Source organism: Salmo salar, chromosome ssa02 (genome assembly GCF_905237065.1).
Source record: "Salmo salar chromosome ssa02, Ssal_v3.1, whole genome shotgun sequence".
Classification (NCBI taxonomy): Eukaryota; Metazoa; Chordata; class Actinopteri; order Salmoniformes; family Salmonidae; genus Salmo; species Salmo salar.
Window position 1 is genome coordinate 92,592,274 of NC_059443.1, and position 13,238 is coordinate 92,605,511.

Below are 13,238 nucleotides of genomic sequence, written 5' to 3' on the forward strand. Positions count from 1 at the left end.
AGAGGTTAGACTACCACTATTCTATAACATGGAACAGCTGGGGGTCCCAGAGGTCCCAGAGGAGAGGTTCGACTACCACTGTTCTATAACATGGAACGGCTGGGGGTCCCAGAGGTCCCAGAGGAGAGGTTAGACTACCACTATTCTATAACATGGAACAGCTGGAGGTCCCAGAGGAGAGGTTAGACTACCACTATTCTATAACATGGAATGGCTGGGGGTCCCAGAGGTCCCAGAGGAGAGGTTAGACTACCACTATTCTATAACATGGAACGGCTGGGGGTCCCAGAGGTCCCAGAGGAGAGGTTCGACTACCACTGTTCTATAACATGGAACGGCTGGGGGTCCCAGAGGTCCCAGAGGAGAGGTTAGACTACCACTATTCTATAACATGGAACAGCTGGGGGTCCCAGAGGTCCCAGAGGAGAGGTTAGACTACCACTATTCTATAACATGGAACAGCTGGGGGTCCCAGAGGTCCCAGAGGAGAGGTTAGACTACCACTATTCTATAACATGGAACAGCTGGGGGTCCCAGAGGTCCCAGAGGAGAGGTTCGACAACCACTGTTCTATAACATGGAACGGCTGGGGGTCCCAGAGGTCCCAGAGGAGAGGTTAGACTACCACTATTCTATAACATGGAACAGCTGGGGGTCCCAGAGGTCCCAGAGGAGAGGTTCGACTACCACTGTTCTATAACATGGAACGGCTGGGGGTCCCAGAGGTCCCAGAGGAGAGGTTAGACTACCACTATTCTATAACATGGAACAGCTGGAGGTCCCAGAGGAGAGGTTAGACTACCACTATTCTATAACATGGAACGGCTGGGGGTCCCAGAGGTCCCAGAGGAGAGGTTAGACTACCACTATTCTATAACATGGAACGGCTGGGGGTCCCAGAGGTTCCAGAGGAGAGGTTAGACTACCACTATTCTATAACATGGAACGGCTGGGGATCCCAGAGGTCCCAGAGGAGAGGTTAGACTACCACTATTCTATAACATGGAACAGCTGGGGGTCCCAGAGGTCCCAGAGGAGAGGTTCGACTACCACTGTTCTATAACATGGAACGGCTGGGGGTCCCAGAGGTCCCAGAGGAGAGGTTAGACTACCACTATTCTATAACATGGAACGGCTGGGGGTCCCAGAGGTCCCAGAGGAGAGGTTAGACTACCACTATTCTATAACATGGAACAGCTGGAGGTCCCAGAGGAGAGGTTAGACTACCACTATTCTATAACATGGAACGGCTGGGGGTCCCAGAGGTCCCAGAGGAGAGGTTAGACTACCACTATTCTATAACATGGAACGGCTGGGGGTCCCAGAGGTCCCAGAGGAGAGGTTCGACTACCACTGTTCTATAACATGGAACGGCTGGGGGTCCCAGAGGTCCCAGAGGAGAGGTTAGACTACCACTATTCTATAACATGGAACAGCTGGGGGTCCCAGAGGTCCCAGAGGAGAGGTTAGACTACCACTATTCTATAACATGGAACAGCTGGGGGTCCCAGAGGTCCCAGAGGAGAGGTTAGACTACCACTATTCTATAACATGGAACAGCTGGGGGTCCCAGAGGACCCAGTGGAGAGGTTCGACAACCACTGTTCTATAACATGGAACGGCTGGGGGTCCCAGAGGTCCCAGAGGAGAGGTTAGACTACCACTATTCTATAACATGGAACGGCTTGGGGTCCCAGAGGTTCCAGAGGAGAGGTTAGACTACCACTATTCTATAACATGGAACAGCTGGGGGTCCCAGAGGTCCCAGAGGAGAGGTTAGACTACCACTATTCTATAACATGGAACAGCTGGGGGTCCCAGAGGTCCCAGAGGAGAGGTTCGACTACCACTGTTCTATAACATGGAACGGCTGGGGTCCCGGAGAGGAGAGGTTAGACTACCACTATTCTATAACATGGAACAGCTGGGGGTCCCAGAGGTCCCAGAGGAGAGGTTAGACTACCACTATTCTATAACATGGAACAGCTGGGGGTCCCAGAGGTCCCAGAGGAGAGGTTAGACGACCACTATTCTATAACATGGAACAGCTGGGGGTCCCAGAGGTCCCAGAGGAGAGGTTAGACTACCACTGTTCTATAACATGGAACGGCTTGGGGTCCCAGAGGTCCCAGAGGAGAGGTTAGACTACCACTATTCTATAACATGGAACAGCTGGGGGTCCCAGAGGTCCCAGAGGAGAGGTTAGACTACCACTATTCTATAACATGGAACGGCTGGGGGTCCCTGAGGTCCCAGAGGAGAGGTTAGACTACCACTATTCTATAACATGGAACAGCTGGGGGTCCCAGAGGTCCCAGAGGAGAGGTTCGACTACCACTGTTCTATAACATGGAACGGCTGGGGGTCCCAGAGGTGCCAGAGGAGAGGTTAGACTACCACTATTCTATAACATGGAACGGCTGGGGGTCCCAGAGGTCGCAGAGGAGAGGTTAGACTACCACTATTCTATAACATGGAACAGCTGGGGGTCCCAGAGGTCCCAGAGGAGAGGTTCGACTACCACTGTTCTATAACATGGAACGGCTGGGGGTCCCAGAGGTCCCAGAGGAGAGGTTAGACTACCACTATTCTATAACATGGAACAGCTGGAGGTCCCAGAGGAGAGGTTAGACTACCACTATTCTATAACATGGAATGGCTGGGGGTCCCAGAGGTCCCAGAGGAGAGGTTAGACTACCACTATTCTATAACATGGAAAGGCTGGGGGTCCCAGAGGTCCCAGAGGAGAGGTTCGACTACCACTGTTCTATAACTTGGAACGCCTGGGGGTCCCAGAGGTCCCAGAGGAGAGGTTAGACTACCACTATTCTATAACATGGAACAGCTGGGGGTCCCAGAGGTCCCAGAGGAGAGGTTAGACTACCACTATTCTATAACATGGAACAGCTGGGGGTCCCAGAGGTCCCAGAGGAGAGGTTAGACTACCACTATTCTATAACATGGAACAGCTGGGGGTCCCAGAGGTCCCAGAGGAGAGGTTAGACTACCACTATTCTATAACATGGAACAGCTGGGGGTCCCAGAGGTCCCAGAGGAGAGTTTCGACTACCACTGTTCTATAACATGGAACGGCTGGGGGTCCCAGAGGTCCCAGAGGAGAGGTTAGACTACCACTATTCTATAACATGGAACAGCTGGAGGTCCCAGAGGAGAGGTTAGACTACCACTATTCTATAACATGGAACGGCTGGGGGTCCCAGAGGTCCCAGAGGAGAGGTTAGACTACCACTATTCTATAACATGGAACGGCTGGGGGTCCCAGAGGTTCCAGAGGAGAGGTTAGACTACCACTATTCTATAACATGGAACGGCTGGGGATCCCAGAGGTCCCAGAGGAGAGGTTAGACTACCACTATTCTATAACATGGAACAGCTGGGGGTCCCAGAGGTCCCAGAGGAGAGGTTCGACTACCACTGTTCTATAACATGGAACGGCTGGGGGTCCCAGAGGTCCCAGAGGAGAGGTTAGACTACCACTATTCTATAACATGGAACAGCTGGGGGTCCCAGAGGTCCCAGAGGAGAGGTTAGACTACCACTATTCTATAACATGGAACAGCAGGGGGTCCCAGAGGTCCCAGAGGAGAGGTTAGACGACCACTATTCTATAACATGGAACAGCTGGGGGTCCCAGAGGTCCCAGAGGAGAGGTTAGACTACCACTGTTCTATAACATGGAACGGCTGGGGGTCCCAGAGGTCCCAGAGGTGAGGTTCAACTACCACTGTTCTATAACATGGAACGGCTGGGGGTCCCAGAGGTCCCAGAGGAGAGGTTAGACTACCACTATTCTATAACATGGAACAGCTGGGGGTCCCAGAGGTCCCAGAGGAGAGGTTAGGCTACCACTATTCTATAACATGGAACGGCTGGGGGTCCCAGAGGTCCCAGAGGAGAGGTTAGACTACCACTATTCTATAACGTGAAACAGCTGGGGGTCCCAGAGGTCCCAGAGGAGAGGTTCGACTACCACTGTTCTATAACATGGAACAGCTGGGGGTCCCAGAGGTCCCAGAGGAGAGGTTAGACTACCACTATTCTATAACATGGAACAGCTGGGGGTCCCAGAGGTCCCAGAGGAGAGGTTCGACAACCACTGTTCTATAACATGGAACGGCTGGGGGTCCCAGAGGTCCCAGAGGAGAGGTTAGACTACCACTATTCTATAACATGGAACAGCTGGGGGTCCCAGAGGTCCCAGAGGAGAGTTTCGACTACCACTGTTCTATAACATGGAACGGCTGGGGGTCCCTGAGGTCCCAGAGGAGAGGTTAGACTACCACTATTCTATAACGTGAAACAGCTGGGGGTCCCAGAGGTCCCAGAGGAGAGGTTCGACTACCACTGTTCTATAACATGGAACAGCTGGGGGTCCCAGAGGTCCCAGAGGAGAGGTTAGATTACCACTATTCTATAACATGGAACAGCTGGGGGTCCCAGAGGTCCCAGAGGAGAGGTTCGACAACCACTGTTCTATAACATGGAACGGCTGGGGGTCCCAGAGGTCCCAGAGGAGAGGTTAGACTACCACTATTCTATAACATGGAACAGCTGGGGGTCCCAGAGGTCCCAGAGGAGAGTTTCGACTACCACTGTTCTATAACATGGAACGGCTGGGGGTCCCAGAGGTCCCAGAGGAGAGGTTAGACTACCACTATTCTATAACATGGAACAGCTGGAGGTCCCAGAGGAGAGGTTAGACTACCACTATTCTATAACATGGAACGGCTGGGGGTCCCAGAGGTCCCAGAGGAGAGGTTAGACTACCACTATTCTATAACATGGAACGGCTGGGGGTCCCAGAGGTTCCAGAGGAGAGGTTAGACTACCACTATTCTATAACATGGAACGGCTGGGGATCCCAGAGGTCCCAGAGGAGAGGTTAGACTACCACTATTCTATAACATGGAACAGCTGGGGGTCCCAGAGGTTCCAGAGGAGAGGTTCGACTACCACTGTTCTATAACATGGAACGGCTGGGGGTCCCAGAGGTCCCAGAGGAGAGGTTAGACTACCACTATTCTATAACATGGAACAGCTGGGGGTCCCAGAGGTCCCAGAGGAGAGGTTAGACTACCACTATTCTATAACATGGAACAGCAGGGGGTCCCAGAGGTCCCAGAGGAGAGGTTAGACGACCACTATTCTATAACATGGAACAGCTGGGGGTCCCAGAGGTCCCAGAGGAGAGGTTCGACTACCACTGTTCTATAACATGGAACGGCTGGGGGTCCCAGAGGTCCCAGAGGAGAGGTTAGACTACCACTATTCTATAACATGGAACAGCTGGAGGTCCCAGAGGAGAGGTTAGACTACCACTATTCTATAACATGGAACGGCTGGGGGTCCCAGAGGTCCCAGAGGAGAGGTCCTCGACTACCACTGTTCTATAACATGGAACGGCTGGGGGTCCCAGAGGTCCCAGAGGAGAGGTTAGACTACCACTATTCTATAACATGGAACAGCTGGGGGTCCCAGAGGTCCCACAGGAGAGGTTAGACTACCACTATTCTATAACATGGAACAGCTGGGGGTCCCAGAGGTCCCAGAGGAGAGGTTAGACTACCACTATTCTATAACATGGAACAGCTGGGGGTCCCAGAGGTCCCAGTGGAGAGGTTCGACAACCACTGTTCTATAACATGGAACGGCTGGGGGTCCCAGAGGTCCCAGAGGAAAGGTTAGACTACCACTATTCTATAACATGGAACGGCTTGGGGTCCCAGAGGTTCCAGAGGAGAGGTTAGACTACCACTATTCTATAACATGGAACGGCTGGGGGTCCCAGAGGTCCCAGAGGAGAGGTTAGACTACCACTATTCTATAACATGGAACAGCTGGGGGTCCCAGAGGTCCCAGAGGAGAGGTTCGACTACCACTGTTCTATAACATGGAACGGCTGGGGGTCCCAGAGGAGAGGTTAGACTACCACTATTCTATAACATGGAACAGCTGGGGGTCCCAGAGGTCCCAGAGGAGAGGTTAGACTACCACTAATCTATAACATGGAACAGCTGGGGGTCCCAGAGGTCCCAGAGGAGAGGTTAAACGACCACTATTCTATAACATGGAACAGCTGGGGGTCCCAGAGGTCCCAGAGGAGAGGTTAGACTACCACTGTTCTATAACATGGAACGGCTGGGGGTCCCAGAGGTCCCAGAGGAGAGGTTAGACTACCACTATTCTATAACATGGAACAGCTGGGGGTCCCAGAGGTCCCAGAGGAGAGGTTAGACTACCACTATTCTATAACATGGAACGGCTGGGGGTCCCTGAGGTCCCAGAGGAGAGGTTAGACTACCACTATTCTATAACATGGAACAGCTGGGGGTCCCAGAGGTCCCAGAGGAGAGGTTCGACTACCACTGTTCTATAACATGGAACGGCTGGGGGTCCCAGAGGTGCCAGAGGAGAGGTTAGACTACCACTATTCTATAACATGGAACGGCTGGGGGTCCCAGAGGTCGCAGAGGAGAGGTTAGACTACCACTATTCTATAACATGGAACGGCTGGGGGTCCCAGAGGTCCCAGAGGAGAGGTTCGACTACCACTGTTCTATAACATGGAACGGATGGGGGTCCCAGAGGTCCCAGAGGAGAGGTTAGACTTCCAGTATTCTATAACATGGAACGGCTGGGGGTCCCAGAGGTCCCAGAGGAGAGGTTAGACTACCACTGTTCTATAACATGGAACGGCTGGGGGTCCCAGAGGTCCCAGAGGAGAGGTTAGACTACCACTGTTCTATAACATGGAACGGCTGGGGGTCCCAGAGGTCCCAGAGGTCCCAGAGGAGAGGTTCGACTACCACTGTTCTATAACATGGAACGGCTGGGGGTCCCAGAGGTCCCAGAGGAGAGGTTAGACTACCACTATTCTATAACATGGAACGGCTGGGGGTCCCAGAGGTTCCAGAGGAGAGGTTAGACTACCACTATTCTATAACATGGAACAGCTGGGGGTCCCAGAGGTCCCAGAGGAGAGGTTAGACTACCATTATTCTATAACATGGAACGGCTGGGGGTCCCAGAGGAGAGGTTAGACTACCACTGTTCTATAACATGGAACAGCTAGGGGTCCCAGAGGTCCCAGAGGAGAGAGTCGACTACCACTGTTCTATAACATGGAACGGCTGGGGGTCCCAGAGGTCCCAGAGGAGAGGTTAGACTACCACTATTCTATAACATGGAACAGCTGGGGGTCCCAGAGGTCCCAGAGGAGAGGTTAGACTACCACTATTCTATAACATGGAACGGCTGGGGGTCCCAGAGGTCCCAGAGGAGAGGTTAGACTACCACTATTCTATAACATGGAAGGCTGGGGGTCCCAGAGGTCCCAGAGGAGAGGTTAGACTACCACTATTCTATAACATGGAACGGCTGGGGGTCCCAGAGGAGAGGTTAGACTACCACTGTTCTATAACATGGAACCTGCTGGGGGTCCCAGAGGTCCCAGAGGAGAGGTTAGACTACCACTATTCTATAACATGGAACGGATGGGGGTCCCAGAGGTCCCAGAGGAGAGGTTAGACTACCACTATTCTATAACATGGAACGGCTGGAGGTCCCAGAGGTCCCAGAGGAGAGGTTAGACTACCACTGTTCTATAACATGGAACGGCTGGGGGTCCCAGAGGTCCCAGAGGAGAGGTTTGACTACCACTATTCTATAACATGGAACTGCTGGGGGTCCCAGAGGTCCCAGAGGTCCCAGAGGAGAGGTTAGACTTCCAGTATTCTATAACATGGAACGGCTGGGGGTCCCAGAGGTCCCAGAGGAGAGGTTAGACTACCACTATTCTATAACATGGAACGGCTGGGGGTCCCAGAGGAGAGGTTAGACTACCACTATTCTATAACATGGAACAGCTTGGGGTCCCAGAGGTCCCAGAGGAGAGGTTCGACTACCACTGTTCTATAACATGGAACGGCTGGGGGTCCCAGAGGTCCCAGAGGAGAGGTTAGACTACCACTATTCTATAACATGGAACAGCTGGGGGTCCCAGAGGTCCCAGAGGAGAGGTTAGACTACCACTATTCTATAACATGGAACGGCTGGGGGTCCCAGAGGTCCCAGAGGAGAGGTTAGACTACCACTATTCTATAACATGGAACGGCTGGGGGTCCCAGAGGTCCCAGAGGAGAGGTTAGACTACCACTATTCTATAACATGGAATGGCTGGGTGTCCCAGAGGTCCCAGAGGAGAGGTTAGACTACCACTGTTCTATAACATGGAACGGCTGGGGGTCCCAGAGGTCCCAGAGGAGAGGTTAGACTACCACTGTTCTATAACATGGAACGGCTGGGTGTCCCAGAGGTCCCAGAGGAGAGGTTAGACTACCACTATTCTATAACATGGAACGGCTGGGAGTCCCAGAGGTCCCAGAGGAGAGGTTAGACTACCACTATTCTATAACATGGAACGGCTGGGGGTCCCAGAGGTCCCAGAGGAGAGGTTAGACTACCACTGTTCTATAACATGGAACGGCTGGGGGTCCCAGAGGTCCCAGAGGAGAGGTTCGACTACCACTATTCTATAACATGGAACGGCTGGGGGTCCCAGAGGTCCCAGAGGAGAGGTTAGACTTCCAGTATTCTATAACATGGAACGGCTGGGGGTCCCAGAGGTCCCAGAGGAGAGGTTAGACTACCACTGTTCTATAACATGGAACGGCTGGGGGTCCCAGAGGTCCCAGAGGAGAGGTTAGACAACCACTGTTCTATAACATGGAACGGCTGGGGGTCCCAGAGGTCCCAGAGGTCCCAGAGGAGAGGTTCGACTAATACTGTTCTAGAACATGGAACGGCTGGGGGTCCCAGAGGTCCCAGAGGAGAGGTTAGACTTCCAGTATTCGATAACATGGAACGGCTGGGGGTCCCAGAGGTCCCAGAATAGAGGTTAGACTACCACTGTTCTATAACATGGAACGGCTGGGGGTCCCAGAGGTCCCAGAGGAGAGGTTAGACTACCACTGTTCTATAACATGGAACGGCTGGGGGTCCCAGAGGTCCCAGAGGAGAGGTTAGACTTCCACTATTCTATAACATGGAACGGCTGGGGGTCCCAGAGGTCCCAGAGGAGAGGTTAGACTTCCACTATTCTATAACATGGAACGGCTGGGGGTCCCATAGGTCCCAGAGGAGAGGTTCGACTACCACTGGTCTATAACATGGAACGGCTGGGGGTCCCAGAGGTCCCAGAGGAGCGGTTCGACAACCACTGTTCTATAACATGGAACGGCTGGGGGTCCCAGAGGTCCCAGAGGTCCTAGAGGTCCCAGAGGAGAGGTTAGACTACCACTGTTCTATAACATGGAACGGCTGGGGGTCCCAGAGGTCCCAGAGGAGAGGTTAGACTACCACTGTTCTATAACATGGAACAGCTGGGGATCCCAGAGGTCCCAGAGGAGAGGTTAGACTTCCAGTATTCTATAACATGGAACGGCTGGGGGTCCCAGAGGTCCCAGAGGAGAGGTTAGACTACCACTGTTCTATAACATGGAACGGCTAGGGGTCCCAGAGGTCCCAGAGGTCCCAGAGGAGAGGTTAGACTACCACTATTCTATAACATGGAACAGCTGGGGGTCCCGGAGGTTCCAGAGGAGAGGTTAGACTTCCACTATTCTATAACATGGACAAACACACACACACACACACACACACACACACACACACACACACACACACACACACACACACACACACACACACACACACACACACACACACATCCTAACGTCTCTCTATGCTGTGCTGTGCTGTGATTGGTCAGTCTCCGTGGGACAGCCGACGCGCCAGCTGGTCTTCCATTGGCCGAGGTACCAGCCTACAGCAGAGGAGGAGCCAATCAAGTGAGAGGGATTCTCTGCTGTCAGAGGGGGCGGGGTCAGAATGGTCCATACCCAATTGGGGGTGGAGCAGGGAGGAGTCTCTCGACCTCCTGGATCAATCGGAGTATCTGACCGTGCCGATGCTCCGCCCACCTGAATGTAACGGGAAGACCTTTCACCTCCCTGATGCCGGGACCCTCCGTTACTATAGCGACCACGAGGAGGAGGAGGAGGCTGAGGAGGTGGGTGTGTGTGTGTGTGTGTTTGACCCTGTATGTGTGTGTGTGACGCTGTGTGTGTGTGTGTGTTTGTGTGATTGACCCTGTGTGTGTGTGTGTGTGTGTGTGTGTGTGTGTGTGTTTGACCCTGTGTGTGTGTGTGTGTGTGACGCTGTGTGTGTTTGTGTGTGTGTATTGACTGTGTGTGTGTGTGTGTGTGTGTGTGTATGTGTATTGACTGTGTGTGTGTGTGTGTGTGTGTGTGTGTGTGTGTGTGTGCGTGCGTGCGTGCGTGTGTGTGTGTATTGACTGTGTGTGTGTGTGTGTGTGTGTGTGTGTGTGTGTGCGTGCGTGCGTGCGTGCGTGCGTGCGTGTGCGTGTGTGTGTGTGTGTGTGTGTGTATTGACTGTGTGTGTGTGTGTGTGTGTGTGTGTGTGTGTTTCAGAGTGTGTGTTTACAGGTGAAGCTCTTCCTGGAGCCCTATCAGCCCCAGTGGTGTATAGACCATGAGGACTGGGCTCTCTACCTGTTCTCCCCGTGTAACAGGTAGAGATACACACACACACACACACACACAGGGTCAAACACACACATACACACACACACACACACACAAAGAAACACACACACACACACACACACAAAGAAACACACACACTTTCATTTGTGTTTTTTGTGTTTCATATATAAATGTTATATTTCAATAACAGCTTCATACCATAGATATGATATTTATTCTGCTGTTAGTAGTTAACTGGACTAGACTGGACTGGACTGGACTAGACTGGACTAGACTAGACTAGACTAGACTAGACTGGACTAGACTAGACTAGACTAGACTAGACTGGACTAGACTAGACTAGACTAGACTGGACTGGAATAGACTAGACTATACTGGGCTAGTTTGGACTGGACTGACTGACCTAGACTGGACTGGACTAGACTAGACTAGACTAGACTAGACTAGACTGGACTGGACTGGAATAGACTAGACTAGACTGGACTAGACTAGACTAGACTGGACTAGACTAGACTAGACTAGACTAGACTAGACTAGACTGGACTGGACTGGACTGGACTAGACTGGACTGGTTTAGACTAGACTGGACTGGACTAGACTAGACTGGACTGGTTTAAACTAGACTGGACAGGACAGGACTAGACTGGAGTAGATTAGACTGGACTAGAGTGGACTGGTTTAAACTAGACTGGACTGGACTAGACTAGACTGGACTGGTTTAGACTAGACTGACTGGACTAGACTAGACTGGACTGGACTGGTTTAGACTAGACTGGACTGGACTAGACTGGACTGGACTGGTTTAGACAAGACTGGACAGGACTAGACTGGAGTAGATTAGACTCGACTAGAGTGGACTAGGGTAGACTGGACTGGAGTGGACTAGAGTAGACTGGACTAGAGTAGACTGGACTAGACAGGAGTAGACTGGACTACAGTAGACTAGACTGGCTAGACAGAAGTAGACTGGACTAGACTAGAAAGGAGTAGACTGGACTAGACTGGCCTAGACTGGCCTAGACTAGACCGGACTAGACTGGACTACACTAGACTGGATTAAACTAAACTAACCTGGACTAGACTAGACTGGACTAGAGTAGATTGGCCTAGAGAGGCCTAGACTAGACTGGATTAAACTAGACTAACCTGGACTAGATTAGACTGGACTAGAGTAGACTGGCCTAGAGAGGCCTAGACTAGACTGGATTAAACTAGACTAACCTGGACTAGACTAGACTGGACTAGAGTAGACTGGATTAAACTAGACTAACCTGGAATAGACTGGACTGGACTAGACTAGACTGGATTAAACTAGACTAACCTGGACTAGACTGGACTGGACAAGAGTAGACTAGATTAAACTAGACTAAGCTGGATTAGACTGGACTGGTTTGGATGAGACTAGACTAGACCGGACTAGACTGGGCTAGAGGCTCCAAGGATGAAGTAACATCTCATATGAATACTAGCTAGCTGCTAAATCTGACACATTTATAGAAAATGTATTGATGTGTATTATCTCTTTCAAATACATCTAGTAATACATCTCTCCCTCTCTCTCTCTCTCTCTCTCTCTCTCTCTCTCTCTCTCTCTCTCTCATTCTCTCTCTCTCTCTCTCTCTCTCTCTCTCTCTCTCTCTCTCCTCTCTCTCTCTCTCTCTCCATTCTCTCCAGGTTTCGTCAGTGGTGCCAGAGAGTGATAACACACAAGATGTTTGATCACATAATCCTCCTCTTCATCTTCCTCAACTGCATCACCATCGCTCTGGAGAGACCGGACATACAGCCACACAGCACAGTAAGATACACACCATCACTCTGGGAGAGACCGGACACACAGCACAGTAAGATACACACCATCACTCTGGGAGAGACCGGACACACAGCACAGTAAGATACACACCATCACTCTGGGAGAGACCGGACACACAGCACAGTAAGATACACACCATCACTCTGGGAGAGACCGGACACACAGCACAGTAAGATACACACCATCACTCTGGGAGAGACCGGACACACAGCACAGTAAGATACACACCATCACTCTGGGAGAGACCGGACACACAGCACAGTAAGATACACACCATCACTCTGGGAGAGACCGGACACACAGCACAGTAAGATACACACCATCACTCTGGGAGAGACCGGACACACAGCACAGTAAAATACACACCATCACTCTGGGAGAGACCGGACACACAGCACAGTAAGATACACACCATCACTCTGGGAGAGACCGGACACACAGCACAGTAAGATACACACCATCACTCTGGGAGAGACCGGACACACAGCACAGTAAGATACACACCATCACTCTGGGAGAGACCGGACACACAGCACAGTAAAATACACACCATCACTCTGGGAGAGACCGGACACACAGCACAGTAAGATACACACCATCACTCTGGGAGAGACCGGACACACAGCACAGTAAGATACACACCATCACTCTGGGAGAGACCGGACACACAGCACAGTAAGATACACACCATCACTCTGGGAGAGACCGGACACACAGCACAGTAAGATACACACCATCACTCTGGGAGAGACCGGACACACAGCACAGTAAGATACACACCCTCACTCTGGGAGAGACCGGACACACAGCACAGTAAGATACACACCATCACTCTGGGA

General features: G+C 51.8%; 1 protein-coding gene across 1 annotated transcript in view; it reads left to right on the forward strand.

Moving 5' to 3' along the window:
• Positions 1 to 13,238, forward strand: part of LOC106592863 (voltage-dependent T-type calcium channel subunit alpha-1H) — a 103,885-nt gene that overhangs the window by 68,198 nt on the left and 22,449 nt on the right. Inside the window, exons 17-19 of the mRNA XM_045712369.1 lie at positions 9,791 to 10,090; positions 10,512 to 10,612; positions 12,261 to 12,384. Of these exons, the coding sequence (XP_045568325.1) occupies positions 9,791 to 10,090; positions 10,512 to 10,612; positions 12,261 to 12,384 (525 nt within the window). The remainder of the gene's footprint in view (positions 1 to 9,790; positions 10,091 to 10,511; positions 10,613 to 12,260; positions 12,385 to 13,238) is intronic.